Genomic DNA, 15,272 nt, shown 5'->3' with positions numbered 1-15,272 from the left:
AGCTTTTTTTTTTCCCTAGTAGCTTCACAGGCATTTAAATAACATTGCTCTTCCTTCTATGAAGTTTGTATTTTCTTTTGCATTACAAACTGGCTTAGTGAAGGTTTCATTACTTAGGTGTTGATGCCAGAGCATTCAAGGCACAAATTCAGGCATAAGGTTTTGTAATTCCCACCACAGGCAAGTTGAAGAGAAGAATTCTCCATTTACTGATACTGGCAAATGGATTTTAATATAGTTTCAAAATGGATTTTGACTGTGAGGTTGTTTGACCGTGTATGCATGTTTTTGAACTGGCTCAGCTTTAATGATCTGGATGTGTTTGGGTAAAGTGAATTAAAGCAAGAAAAAGTGAGGAAAGACTAAAGGTCTGGATGTCAGAAGGTTTCGGTCTTATCTGTATACTTTCTAGGTAATTTTACTGATTAGTTTTTGGGAAATTCTTTTTAAACAATAAGTGAAAGACTTATCTACTGTAATGTGATTCACTTCTATTAACAAAAAAAAGGACAGGCAGAAGTGATGCTGTTGCAGCTTAAAGAGTAGATATTTAGTAAATTACTTCATTTCTAAAAGCCAAATATCAACAAGAAATATGCTTTTGTACATTTTTGAAAAGCAAGTCCTTAATGCATTAAGGTAGAGCAAGTACCTAAAAGCTCTTTAAGCTTTAGTGTAATGGTCCATATAATGGGAAACATTGTTTACTTTAGCATTTATCCCTCTAGTGTTTCCAAACATGAGACCCCGTTCTGCCAACACTTCATGGATGTTTAAGGTTTAACAGATGAAGAGTCCCGTATGTCTGTCAGAGGAAAATAACAGAACATTGATTTGAAGCAGTCCTGGGCTAGGAAATAATTCTTTCCAAGTTAAGTTGAAAGCACTTTTGCATACACCTGTGTACGGAGATCAAGGTGGATTTAGGACTACTAATGTTTTCCTGAAGGCAAAAAAAAGTTAAATACGAGAACCTCCCCTCTCCATCACTGTGTTCTCTGCTCAGGCATCGTAATGTGATTATTTGATTTTAGTAGTTTCTGAGATACAGTACCAGCAGAGAGAACTCAGTAACTGAGAAGAAAGGGGAATTTCTTAATGTAATATTTTCTGAGGTAATGTGGGTTGTGAATATTTATGCCATGTGACAAAAGGACTGCTTTGACTAAGTGGAGGGAATTTTATGTGGTAGATATAATTCCTGCATCACTAATTAATGAATGGCAGTGCTGAAGTGCAGCCTGGAATATTTCAGACAGGAGAAAGAGTTGTCTTTGATTCAGAAAGCAGAAGTACAGAAAATGCAAGTTATGTTCTTTGAGTCTCAGCTTTGATGCTACAAGTTTCCATAAAAAGTCCTAAGAAAATGTCATTCATTCTTACAGTTTTTTACACTGGAACTGTTTCCCATGGGTTGATAAATGTGATTGTTGGTGCAGTGATAGGCTTAGGGGTGATTCCCCCTAAGTACTCCAGTGTCCCTTTCTCTCCATTCCCATTTGCAGGATCTGCAGCATTTGGCAAAATATCAGAAACCTACAGAAGCCTCTAAAAATGTCAGTATCTTTGGGGTAACTACCACAAGTATCCAGTAAGAAAGTAGCTTATGCCACATTATTTCCCTGAAGTGCTTTTTGTAGCACATTCTGAAGCACAGACCACTATTTGCTGCTGTCTTGTATCATAATTCTTTCCTTCTGTCTTTCAGAGCTCAGTCTGTGGCCTGAACTCTGCTGCTTGTTTCTGCCCATTTTCACCCTGCCTTTTGCCTCAGTCCTGCTACCTCACATCTACTAGTTCTATCCATCCATCATTTTTCCTTCCATATATAAACAAGCTTTGCAGCCAAGCAGCTAAATGAATCTTTCTTTGCACCTTTACTCTTTCTACTAATTCCTTTTATTACCTGTTAATCAGTTCTTAATGCATCCCTCTCTGTGTTTATTGCTGTATGTCTTCTTTCTGTTGCTTATCTGATGTTTAAATTATGACAATGTAAAGACTTTGCCTTTTTGGTTTGTGTAAGTACACAGTATGCTCAAAATGTTCAGTATAGTTTCTTGCACTAGAATGTGTGTGCTCAAGGTGCCTAAAGATACTGATGCTAAGAATCTTACTAAGGGAATCAATGAATGAGACCCTCTATTTAGTCTGGTGTTAGGTTTGTTTGTGCATTTATATCATGCCTGTTACTCTAGAATCAAATTTTAAGGGGTGTTTGTTTGTCATTGGATAGATCAAAAGAATGATTGGAAAGAGTTACATTTTATCTGAAAGCTTTGACAGCTGTTTCCTGGTCCTAATTGAATGAGCAGTTTGTATTCTTTGTATTGTGCACTGTTGTCCATAATAAGTGAAGGTAAGTCATATCTGGAGATTGTTGGAATATTCTCCCCATTCACATATTAGTGTGTCACTCACTGAGTTTTTGATTTCTTGGGTATTTTTTCCTCTTCTGCTCTAATTTGAAGGACATGAGGAAAGGAAAAGTTAATCTTTGTTTCTGTGTATTCTTGCAGACTTTTCCATCTAGAGATGCCTCCTTTCCATATAAAACTCAGTTTCCATGTGTGGTGCCAGCCTCTGCTTTCAGCAGCAGTGAGTATAGCACAGAATCTAAAATCCTAGATTATGTGCGAGAGCTGGACTCTTCCTTCCATCCAGTCTTATCATTCCCTTCAGGTGAGTAATGCCATGGCTTCACAGAGTGGTTGTGCTTGTGGCAGCTGTACAGGTTGTGGACTGACTTGTCTTTTCAATGATTTTTAGGACTTAGTTATCTACAGAAAACTTCACATTGTCAAAATACATGAGTTTAGACTAAATGAAAATCTTTACTTGATCCTGACTTTTGAAAAACACACCTAGGTTTCTCAAACCAGCAATGTGCTTACAGCCTTGAAAGACTGGTGATGAGAAAAGGTGTGCTTGGGTGTTTCATGGTGTGTCTAATTGAGTCAGGGTCAGTCCTTTAGCGATGGTGCTTTTGCCAACACAATACCATGGTTATATTGTTTTCATAAGCGACTTTCTTTCTGTTCAGGCCCTTTGGACTAGGTCTAAAAAACTTTATTTAGGTTTTCTAATTCTTTTTGTGATAGTCAGCTTTTTTTATTACCTTTGAAGTTTTATGGTTTCTTGTCATCTGATCTTTTAGTCTTTTTGGACAGTAATGTAGAGAATGTTGTCTGTGACTCAGCCCTGAAATTAGTGCAGGTGGAACTTGGCAGTACTTGGGACTTCAAAATAACAGCCTAAATGCTGTTACCAGCAGATGGGATTGAATTTTTGTGGGATTTTTTTTGTTTTAGGAAAAACCTATTTTTACTGACCAGTATAGGAATTATGTTGTTCTTTGTGGGGGGAGCTTCTTTGCCACAAAATAATTGTAGAGATGAGGCTGAGACTTCCATGGAACTGTTTGAATCTTTAATCAAACCCACTGTCTTCCCAGAATGACAGTGTAGACACTGCAGCCTTGTATTAGGAAGTCAGGAATTAACTTAAGGCTTGGTTTTGGAGAATTTGTCACTGGCCTGTAGAGAAGACCCAAGTGTGGACATGGAATCCAGAGAAAGCCTCAGCTCTGGCAGTTTGCATCCCATGCATAGGTTAAAGAGATTATTGTAGGAGCAGATAGGAGAAATGGAACACTCACTCCAAGAGTGCAACAGCAAACATCCCAGTCAGCGGAACTCTGTTGTGGACAGAAAAACACCACCTAACTCTTTCTTCTTTTACACATGCTATCACTTCCCCTGTGACTCTGGCAGCACAGCTGGACCCCAGGGGTTTAGGCATCTGTTCAAGGAAGGTCTGTGCCCCTTGTCTACATTCTTACCTCCCTGTTTAAGGAGACTGGGGTGTGTAGCAAGAACATTAAGCTTTTGTTTTGTCAAAATAAGTTTTGTCATCATAAAAAACCTCAAAAACTTTGGACTGTGCTGTGGCTACTGTTGGACACTTTGCCAGGATGGAGGAGGAAAAAATGTTTTTAGCTTCATTCCAGTATCAAGAAAATATTTCTTAAGGAATATTTGTTCTCTTTTCCAGGAGCCTTGCTAATAATAGTTGAGACAGGGAAGAAGTACTAGACCTGCTATCTCCTGTTCAAATGCAGTCCTCACATTTGAGGGAGGCTAGATTCATGCTTTGCTTTGTGCACTTTTGCTGTCTCTACCTCCTCATGAAGACAAGTCTATTTGACATTTTCTTTCATGTGAAAGAATTATTGTGAATAAATGTATGGTAGAAATTTTCCAAGTTGTAGCCTACTTCCATTTCATGTTTTCTTTGCAGCTTTCTTGGTTATCCCCTTCCAGAGTAATAACTTCTCTTAAAATACTGCTTGTGCTGTGCCCACATCTTTATATATAAAAATTGTCAGCAGAGTAAAAGAAAAGGATTTTGCATTCATTTTCTCTGTATGTTAAAAATACATTGTTTCATTTTGGAACTCTGGGAGTTTTTTTTGTGCAGGATTCACGTTCAAGACTCATATGTTCTCTCACCTTGGTTTTTCATGTGGTTTGCTTTAAAGGATAACCATAATTTGCAGACAATCTAGTAAATAGTGCAGTGGGACTGGCTCACTAGTGTACTCTTTTCTGGAAGCATAATTGTCCCTATGTCTAAGACTTTCTTTCACCATTTTCAATTTACCAAGGATCTTGACTAAATATGTGTCAGTGGTTGCAGTATTGCTTTAACATAACAGCACCTCCTTCAACTTGCACCTTGATAAATGGAAAATTGTAGTTTGTATCTAGGAAGTTTGGGTTTCAGGTATTTCTGCACCTAGGCTGTGGATTGATTGAAACAAGCACTCCTGCCCTTTCAAGGAAGATACAGGATGGAAAAAATCTGGGTCACCCAGGTGGTTTCCCAGGTTAAAAAACAAAACAAACAAAACCAACAGCAAACAAACAAAAACACAAAAATAAACCACAAAAAACAAAGCCTAAAGACCAATAAAATTGGAGAAATGTTTTGGTTGTCTCTTTACTTAAATGTTGTGACTAGTACACCTTTCAGACCTTCTTTGTTTAACTTGGAAGTAGAGTAGGAAACACAGCAAAAACCTTGGGTGTTGAGATAAAGCAATCAAGTTAGATCCATATCAAATTGAAAATAAAATAGTTCTTTTTATTTAGCAAAATATGCTGAAAGTTCTTGTCCTGGCATGTCCTGAATGTAGTTTAATGCCTACCCTTGGGCCTGCCCACAGTCGTCTTCTCATTCTGAATGTGCTAGCTGTCAAGCCTACTTATTACATTTACACTTTTTTCAATTTAATTTCCCTTAATTCTTGTATTTTTTTTCCAGAAAGGCTTCTCAGAGAGGTATTTTTTTTAAGCCTCCCTGCCTTACAGCAGTGGGTAGATTCCTTACCACTTGAAATGTTTGGTAGGCTAATTCTCTATCAGAACTCCAGTCAAAAAATGAATTACATTGCCCTGCTGTAGACTTTTGCAGGGAGACAGAGAGGGAATGTACCTTGAAAATACCTATAGGCTCCCAGCAATAACAAATTCCAAAAGATTAATGACTTCTACCCAAAAGGCTGAACCAAAGCCTCTTCACATTACAGAAGTGCACTGTGTGCTCTCTGCTCTGCTGGGTTTTGTGCAGGAGCTGGTCAAGAGGAAAGACCCCAGTCTTATTCTCACTCAGTACCTTCCAGTCTGTTTCAGTCCTTGGCAATAGTGCTCACAGATGATGTTGAATGTGACGGGTGAATCAATGCTCTAGTGATGATTTATAATTCATTGGCTCAGGGGTTGCCATCTTTCTAATACAGATGCTATTCCTTTGGATTTCTGTTTTTTTTATTAGATATTCCTCTTCACATATACTTTGAAACATTATTAAGGAAGGATGACATCAAAGGAGAACCTGCTGATACCTCATCTTTGGGAGGGGACTTTAAAGTATCTGCTGACAATGGTATGTAAAGCAAAATGTTTTAGCTTTTGCATTCATCAGTATTTTCTGCCATGAAGAGGTTCAGTTTATAAACTTGTCACAAAGCAGGTTATCAGGGAAGGTAACTGAATATAGCTTTAGGTGGAAGAGGAATTTCTTCTCAGACCACAGTGTCAAGTTCTCCCTAATTGCACTGAGATGATCCCACCAGAGCTGTAGGAGGATACCACAAGTGGGGGCAGTTTGGACCAGGTGCCTGACTGCAGTCCTGTTATTATTTGGATTCCTATCAGAAGTTTGTGGCTATTATAAATAGTTCAGCAGTTGAGATTTCCTGTAAATTGTACCGATGAAAAGTAATTTCTCAACTTGATAAGTGTTTTTTCTGTTACAGACTACAATCCACATGTTTCTGTCAAACAATGGAGCGGTGGCTGTTTGTCCAATTCCAAATCTCAGTTGGTGTTGGGAACACCTGACCAGCTGTCAGAAGGAAGAAAGAAAAGACATCTAAGTGAGACAGCAGTAGGTAAGAGAAAAATAGCATTGCGAGAGACTACTACATCTTTTAAAATATGTACTGTATGAATATCACTGAGCTCTGAGAATTAAGAGTTGTCTCCAAAAAGGATACTGTTATGAAACTTATAAAGAAACAGACTTAGAACACCATGAAAATAATTTGCTATTTTAAAGCATAGTAATCATCTTTCTTCTTAAGTGTACGTACAGAATGAGACAAGCTGCTATATTTTATTTTTGGAGTACTCTTAAAGGAAACTGCTCAGCAGTTCAGCTGTGTTCTTGTAATACTGGGTGTCATTCTTAGTACAAAAGGGTTTTTTTAATAGTAGTCAATGAAATAAACTTTGCAAAGTTATCTGTTACATCATGTGCCCAATGAAACATTTACTATTCCTGGCATCTTTGTCCACTATATTTCATTTGTTGTGTACTGTCATTGGTGGCTCTGGATCCCTTCCAGACTTCTAAGAGGACTTGTGGATAGCCAGTTCTTACTGTGTTTTTACCCTTGTTACTGTTCTATTTTAAGCCACTGAATCTCTCCTTCAGCACTTGGTAAGTTAATAGGAAGTGCCCTAAAAGTTCTATAGAATAATGTGATAATTGTAAGGATACAAAATTTAGCATACCACTGTTAAGATAAATGGCAACTTACCTTTCCAGGCTCTTAGAATGTAAAGCCTAACAGATTCTGTTACAGATTCATTTATGTAACTTTTGGAAAACCTTTGGCAAAATTCTTCACAAGACATTTGAAGAAAGTAAGTCACTGAGCAAGAGCATATTTGTTTAAAATTTCCCTTAGGAAAGAATGAAAAGGTATAAATGATCAGTTAACATTGTGGAAAAATTAACTGGTGGTGCATATCCAGGCAAAACTATAATCTTTCATTAGAGATGGAGATACAGGAACTACTGCAGAGATGAATTAATAAAAAATTATGATCTAGGATTAAAACAAACCTCAAAACCCACAATCCACAACCCCAAAAAGCAAGACCACCCAATCAATTAGGAAGTCTTAGGAGAGAATAAAAGCTGTGTGGGGGCACACTGAAAACTGCTTTGGATTTAGGTGAGGACTGTCCTTTGAATCCTTCCCCTGGTGCAGTACAGCCCTGACTTTGCTGTACAGCCTTCTCTTGCCCTCTGTGCCTGTGTCCAAGGGGGTGCTGTGCCCTCTCCCCTTTCACCACCAGTGATCCTGTTTCCCATGCCACCTGCTCCACTTGCCTGGTCGCCAAGAGGTGGATACTGACAAAGTGTTTCTTAGTTTCCCAAAGTGTAGTCATGGGCACTGAGATCAACAGCTGGAGTTACTTGGGAGCACTAATAAGAGAGAAAACATCTTGCTGTAAACCTTTTCAAGTTTCCATTAGTCTTCTGACAGTAGTATTTAGTTTTTTTATAAATGGAACCAAAAAAGCAGTCTTATATCATGAGGATCATCCCAGAGCCAGGAAACTGTTCTGTGGTGCATTCATGAGTAGGAGCACAAGTTCTAGCTTATTAGTGCTATGGGTGTTGTACTACATATTTATTCCTAATTTGGGCTCTGTCTAGGAGAAATTATCCATGAGGAAGGTCAGCCTAATGAACAAGGCCAGAAATAAAAGCTGTGTGCCAGGGAGCTGCAGAGCTGCCTGGGAGATGGTAGTTCATTACCTTGACCCAGCCTGTGTAATACAGTCTTTAGGATCAGTCTTACCTCTTTTTCCATGTTTAAATATACTAATTCTTTTTGGTCATTGTTATGTTAAGTCTGAGTTATCCTTTCTTACTGGAAATTAGGTAGAAGGAAAGCAGAACAGGTGGTTAAATTATGAATCCCTCTAAATGCTGCTTATACTGGGACTGAATGGGAGTAAATAGGAATTACAATTTGTCTGCAGCAGCAAATCAGAAGAAACTGCTATTGGTTTGGAGATATAAATTGATTTTGTCTGTTGCCCTTGCTGCCAGTTTTATCATTTATTAAGGAAGAAACAGCCAGGGAGAACTTGTGAGATGCATCCCAGCTGCTGCTGGGGAACAGGGGGAATCTAAATCAGATTGTATTTGCTGTGTGTGTAGTCTATGACAGCTCCTGAAAAAAAAGTCAGGATTTGCCCATATGAAGCTGTTTCCATGAGAAGAAATCCTTCCTAGAAAAAGAGGGATGAGTTTCGTGGAACAACAATGACAGGATGAATAGCAAATGTTTATTTAGATGGCTTTTTTTAGTATCCAGTAAATTGTAAGTGGCTCACTGTGGCCTTCTAGAAATGACTTTACTATTACTGTGTGGAAAAATTTCTGCAGTCTAATAGCCAACAGGCAGTATGTCTTATTTATTGCTGTTTTTTATGACAGGCGAAAGTAGCGCTCGTTTTGAGACATTCTCCTTCCAACATGCAGAGCCTGAGTCCCACAGCAGTTTTACTCCCACAAGCAGTGTCAGTGCCATGTCTCGGCCCACTCACAGCACTTCATCACAGGTAAACCAAAAATGTGGCACTGTCTCAACTGAGATATCAGCAGAGAGTTGTGCAAATTAATAGTCGAAAGCCTTTTACATCTGATTTAGTGTCATGTGACAGTGCAGAGCATTTTTACAGTGAATTAAGTGGATTACATTTACTAATGTATTCCAGATCGAGTATGTGTACTTGTTTATAAAAGAATTTTGTAGATCATATAACTGGAGTGTAAATTTGATTTATTGGCATTGTGCCTTTTTTTCCCCCGAATTTCATTAAATACTCCATGATTTATGTTCCCAGTTTTACAGTAGGGCACTTATGACCATTTTTTCTTGGTGCAGCTATATAAAATGGCCTCATGGGGCAAATAGAGTAATAAAATTTGTTAACTCTCAGTTTCCCTATTTACAAGCCTTTGTGCAGAAATACAGGCAAAGTCCCTGTTATATAATTTACTGAGGAGCAGCAGAACTCCAGCTCAGTGTACAGAAACATACTATTTTACTGAAATTAATGGAAAATTCACAACAATATTCAGATTCAGGTCCCATGGTTTTGCTAAGCCTAGTGATATACTGGTGCTCTGTGAGTTGTCATGTTTTAATGCAGAATTGAGTTTAAGTGTGCATCCCACACAGTTTACACAATACACACTCCTTTATTCCTTGAAGTCAATCATCATCAAAGAACACATGAATGAGCACTTTAGAATAGTCTGTTTCCATTAAAGTTCAGGCTTTCTCCTTGTAAAATTCTAATGTTTCTCTGCTAAAATGTGTTTCCTATGACTCGAGGTGATCCTCTTGTGTTGATTTTATTATTCAGCATAACTCCAGGAGGAGGTTGAGAAGTGAGAGCTCCTATGATATAGACAACATTGTTATTCCCATGTCACTGGTGGCACCCTCAAAGCTGGAGAAACTGCAGTACAAAGAAATCCTTACTCCAAGGTTTGTTCACAGCCTCTTGAATTGCAAAGACATGAAAATGAACATGAGAACATTAACTAAGAATATAATTTACATGGAGTTACAAAATGTTATAGTATTAAAGATGATCTTTTCATGCACTTGGGTTGTTATCTGTGCATTTCAGTTCATGTGACCAAAGTTGTGGGAAGACTGGACAGCTGATAGCACAGGAGAAATAGTCTGATATGCACAGGGATGTGGCAGATGCACAGACTGGCTAAAAATAGAAGTGGAATATATCATCTTAATTGTAGTTATGGCTTTAATATACCTTAAGGTATACCTTAAGGCTGACAAGCTCTTGAACAGTTTTTTGGAGATTGCTGTCTTTTTTTGTGTGCTCATAAGAAAGTAATAAACTATTTTCTGTGAATTAACAGAAATGGATTTAGTTGGTTTTTTTTTTTTTTTTAATTTAGCCATTCTGATACAGTAGAATAAGCTTATTTTTTCCATACAGTGTAGGTCTACAATCCATTATTCTAGAGAGCTTTTTCTCCTTTGTTTTAGAAAGAGAACATCTTTCGATTTCAAAACCAGGGTAATTGATCTCCTCTGCTTAATTCAGTAAGCACATTCTTAGTAGCACATTGCCTGAAGTGCTAAATGTACTTGTTCTGTACTTTAAATCCATAATATGTATTTGATTTTTATTGTCTTTTAAGTTGAAAAATATTATTAAAACTGTATTGGATATCTTAAAGACTGTGTTAGAAAAAGGAAAGGTTAGATACCTTGTTGGGAAAGGAAAATTTAAATTTCAGCCGTCTGTTATCAGCACCTTAAACTTAATTTGATTTTTCTTGTCTTATTTCTAGCTGGAGAGTTGTTGAACTTCAACCTTTGGAAAAATCTCAAACAGATGAAGAAGAGGTAGGCTTTGTTTTAAGTAAACCACTAGGTTTATTTAAAGTAGATACAATATATAATTGGGGTAATTGGTATATTCTTTCCGAAAACACCAACTTCATACAAATCCCAGTAAGTTTCAAGTGTCAAAAATAAAGTATTAAGTATCAAATTGTGAAAATGTGTCTTGTCCCTACAGTGGGAGATGGAAATGGGGGTATACCATTAATATTCCTTGTTCATTGTTTGTCTGGCTCTGGTGCCCCTTGCTGCTGCACAGTCAGTGCTCCTGCAGGGTCCCTTGGCTCAGGCTGTGCCACCCTGCTCCTGAGCCCTGTAATGCTGCGTGTTCCAGTGTGACTGTCTCCTGGGGCCACCAGTGCTGTCCCTCCCTCTCACCCTCTCCTTCCACGGCCACTTCCCATGGCATGTTGCTCTTTGGTAATCAGGAATCTTGCCTTTGGGTCCAGTAAGTTTCTTCAGTTTTCTTTTCAGTATTTTTTTCCTGTAATCCTCCTGTTGGAAGCAAACTTTTCTGCATTGTCAGGAACAACATAACCTTCAGCATTTCCTGCCTGCCTGTTGAGCTAAGTTTGCAAATCATGGGCTGGTTTTTGCTTCCTCCAGACATAAGAATCTACCTTTTTCTTCAGGGAATGTCCATGGACTTTGCAGCTGGAGGTCCCTTTCTCCCCTAATCAGGGGTTTGAGGCATTTCCTAACCTCGGGGTGAATGTGCCAGCAAGTCTGGTCTCTAGGCTGATTTTCTGTCCTTCCAATATTTCTGTGGCTTCTTTTCCCGAAATCTGTCAATTTTGCTGTCCTTTGGACATCTTTAATCTCCCTCCAGTCTCTGCCACTGTCACCAATTGTAACTGTAGGACTTGTATTCCTGCCTTTATCCATAATATCTGTTCTTGAGCTGCTATTTGAGACAATCTCTACAGCAGAGGTTTAGTTGCTATAGCAGTAGAAAAAGATGGCATTTAGGTAGCAGTGCAGAAGGTTACATTAAACTCAGTAAACAAATCATTATGTCACTCTCCTGAGGTAGAAAATACAGTCTCCACAAAACCACAACTTCCTCAGAGGTTCATAGATCTGGAGCTACCTGCTCCATAACCTTTCCTTTAGGAGAACATCGTGGTCTCAACTCCTTACCTGGTGTAGTTGCACTTTTCTGGCAGCATACTCTTGGGCTAGAAGGAAGAGAAAAGCTTACTCTGTTCCTGCCTTTTCCAATGAGCAATTGAGAAGTTCTGTGAAGGTCAAATTTATGACCCACTGACTTCTGGGTTAGTACCCTCCCAGCTAGCAGGAAGCATGCCTGTCCTTCCTTTGTACCAAGAAGGTCAAATTCCACACACAGGAGAACACTCCTGCAAGGATATTTAATTAAACCATTTGGAGAATAACTAATAAAGGCAGCAAGGGCACTCTGTCCCTTGAGCATCTACTGTTCATTGCTGTCTTCATCCTGGTGTCTAGGGAGAGTGAAGAATTGCAACAGTGATTTGCATTCAGGGCTTCAAGGAGTTTGCATGGAATCAGTGGATTTCTTGTTTAGATTTCAGATCCCATAAAGATGACTTGTCTTGTGCTTTTAGTGTATTTTGCTGCAGGGACTTCAAGGTTTCTCTCTGAAGCTCATGGGCTAATGTCTGAATTAGTAGCCCACCCAGTACATTTGTGTTTGGCATGACTCTCAATCCTGTATGATTCATCCTCTGGCCAGGAAATAGCTTGAGTTAACAATGCAGCAGCTTTGCCTCCTGCTGTGGCCCACTGCTTCTGTATCATCTGTCAGCCACTGGGTGGAATGAGGGGGAGAGATGCCAGACAGAGAAAAATGCTAATGATCTTGTTTGTGTAAATCATCCTTTGCCAATTCCCCCCTTTCTTTTGGGATCTTGTTAATTAGTTTGGATGCTTTTCAGAGTACTGAGAAAAGGTGATAGATCATAATTCTTCAACTGCCTCTAGCTTTGAGCTGAGTTACATTTGCTTGTAAAAAGACATTAGGAAACAGCACCATTACCTGCACTCATGCTCTGACACTCTTGAAATTCCTCCATGTGCTAAAGTCAAAGCAAGCTTCAGTAGGTCATTCACATAACACAAGGGAAGGCAAAATATACTTTCTGCTTTTATATAAAATGCTCTTTTTCTCTATTTCACTGCCTAGTAGCCTGTGGTGGTGTTGGAAATGATTTAAAGTTTTTTGTGGTACTACGTAATAGTTTCTTTACTTCTCTGTCTTCTCCACAGCTAACTTTGAAACTTCAGAGTTGTCCTTGTGTCAAGAAGTAATCAGGGATTTTTGACACTGGATAACTTCTTTCTTCTTCATCTTCACTGTCTTTGTTGTCTTAATCTTTGTCTTCTTCATTTATGTAACAACCCATATCCATGCAATAGACCTGCATCCCACATTTACTAAGTTACAAATAAATGTGGGGTCCCCAGTTTGTCATGCTCCATGTGAGCCACACTTCCAAGGATGGGAACTCAGCACTTTCTGGGAGTCAGGCCTATCCATTGTGCCTTTGAGTACAAAAAGCTTACCTTTTATGGGTGCTTTTTTGTTTCTGGAAATTTTGCCTTATAAGAACACAACTGGCAATGCAAAAGTTAATCTACTATCTATGTCTGCTCTATTACTTGCTCTAAAAATACTTTCTGGAAATAGAACATTTGAGTTTCCTGGTTTGCATGTATGAATTTGCAGTGTTATTGCTTTAAGGCATGGGAGGGTGTGGCACAGGTTTTCCTGTTTTGTTTTGGTTTTAATTTGTTTTGTCCAGGTTAAAGCTTCTGGAAGATCTCAGTTGTAACCTTCAAGTTTATTTTGTAGTTGTTTTAGTAATGACAAGTTCTTTGGGGTAATTCCTTGTGCAATTAGTTTTGCATAAGTGTTTTCATGGCCTATGACTCAGAGTTTCCTGTGGAGCCAAAGAGTGAAACACAGATTTTGTTGTTTTGAGAACCTTTCAGAAATATTCCTGGTGCTATTCAACATTCATGCACAGTGTGTTGCAGTGTCATGGGGGAATCCAAAGCTTAGTTTTCTGTGAGTGAAATCATTAGACATGCCTCACAAACAGGCCTTCCCCACAGCCTTTTCTCTCAACATCCCTGCCAGATCCATCCACTGAGGAATGACACTTCTTTTGTCCTTTTTCAAACTAACCTTGGTGAGGAAAAACCACCAAATCTCTCCTGTTACAGACCTTTAAATTAATCTAAAGCTGTTGGAGGAAATGCTGGGGAGTGACAGAGGCTGTAGTGAACCGAGTAGAGACCTTTTATTCTGATGTCATGAAATTTTTATCCATAGAACAGATAATAATATTTAAATAAGAAAATGTACTGTTCAAAAGAATAGGGTAGAACTCTTTTTAAATAAACAAGTGGTTAAATATACTATCACCAGCTATGGAAAACAAACAAGGCTTATTTCTGTATTTTCCAAAACTCTTCACTTGGAGAGGAACACAGACTTTGATTTTGAATGGAAACTTGTTAAAAATGAAATCTCTTCCCAGCATGAAAAGTTTTGGCAATGTGCTAAGAAAAGTATTTTCAAATTCCGAAGTTTTTCTTTCTAAATTATCTTTTGTTTCCACTTCAAAGGAAATCTAAGCACAGAAAACCCCTGAATTTCCCCCAAGGGAATAACACTTTTGTAATTCTAAAATTCTCACTTTCAAGCTATACATCATTGACCTTGGAAAGACAGAATGTGAACTGAGATGTAGCCCTGTTTGGATGCTCTCCAAGTGACAGAGCTGGTGAATTTCAGAGAGAGGAGGAAGCCCATTAAGTTCACTCGCATGAAAGGAAACCAGCAGCTAACAAAGTGGTTTGTGTTTAACATAAATAAATAAAAGCAATGAAGGAGCCTTCAGCAAGGAGTGATGAGATGAGCAAACTAAGCAGCCTGTTTGTCTGAAGTTTCCTGTCCAGTGCTGGGCTCAGGAGGACCTGGGCAGCCACAGTTCTGCACATGGGTCCTGTGTCTGATTCCAATCAAAATGAAGCTTTTGGGATCACACTGATTGGTTGTGATACTTTGTCATTGTACCCCTAATGGATGTGAACCACCTCAGTGCTGAGAGACTTGATATGGGGATGGCTTCCACAGAAGCACACCAAGTGGAGCACCGCCAGGGTCTCTATGGCACTACTTGGCACTGCAGGGAGCACTGTGCATTTGGTTCTCTATTTTATAGGCTCAGTTGGAAGATAAATGCTGTTACTTGTACAACGCCACTGAGGATTTTGCTTTAGAAAAAAAAAAAAAAAGGCAGTTTATTTTCCATTACCCCCACCCCCAATTATTAGTATAATTCTTGCCTAGGACTGATCTGGCAGTGCAGCTTCAAAGCTCCTATGACCAGGAATTGTTCTTTCCAAGAATTTCTCAGCTTTTGAGTTGGGACTAGCTGGCATAAAATCCATGGCTGCAGCACTCAAATGCTCCTGCCAACCTCGGCTTTTTAGGTGAACTTTTAATGGTTTGGAGCACTTTGAAACAACA

General features: G+C 38.8%; 1 protein-coding gene across 10 annotated transcripts in view; it reads left to right on the top strand.

The window, feature by feature from the left end:
• KANSL1L (KAT8 regulatory NSL complex subunit 1 like) overlaps positions 1–15,272 on the top strand; it is a 61,728-nt gene that overhangs the window by 41,569 nt on the left and 4,887 nt on the right. For 9 of the 10 annotated variants that reach the window (XR_005956863.1, XM_041487680.1, XM_041487675.1 and 6 more), the window contains 7 exons: positions 1,506–1,556; positions 2,520–2,682; positions 5,836–5,946; positions 6,320–6,454; positions 8,803–8,927; positions 9,738–9,862; positions 10,702–10,756. Coding sequence is in view for 9 of the 10 variants with exons in the window: in XM_041487680.1 (XP_041343614.1) it covers positions 1,506–1,556; positions 2,520–2,682; positions 5,836–5,946; positions 6,320–6,454; positions 8,803–8,927; positions 9,738–9,862; positions 10,702–10,756 (765 nt within the window). In the remaining variant the exon portion in view is untranslated. The remainder of the gene's footprint in view (positions 1–1,505; positions 1,557–2,519; positions 2,683–5,835; positions 5,947–6,319; positions 6,455–8,802; positions 8,928–9,737; positions 9,863–10,701; positions 10,757–15,272) is intronic. The other variant, XM_041487678.1, reaches the window with a different exon arrangement.

Source organism: Pyrgilauda ruficollis, unplaced genomic scaffold (assembly GCF_017590135.1).
Source record: "Pyrgilauda ruficollis isolate IOZ18807 unplaced genomic scaffold, ASM1759013v1 scaffold83, whole genome shotgun sequence".
Lineage (NCBI taxonomy): Eukaryota > Metazoa > Chordata > Aves > Passeriformes > Passeridae > Pyrgilauda > Pyrgilauda ruficollis.
The sequence above is the reverse complement of the archived record's forward strand: the minus strand, read 5'-3'. Positions and strand labels throughout refer to the sequence as shown.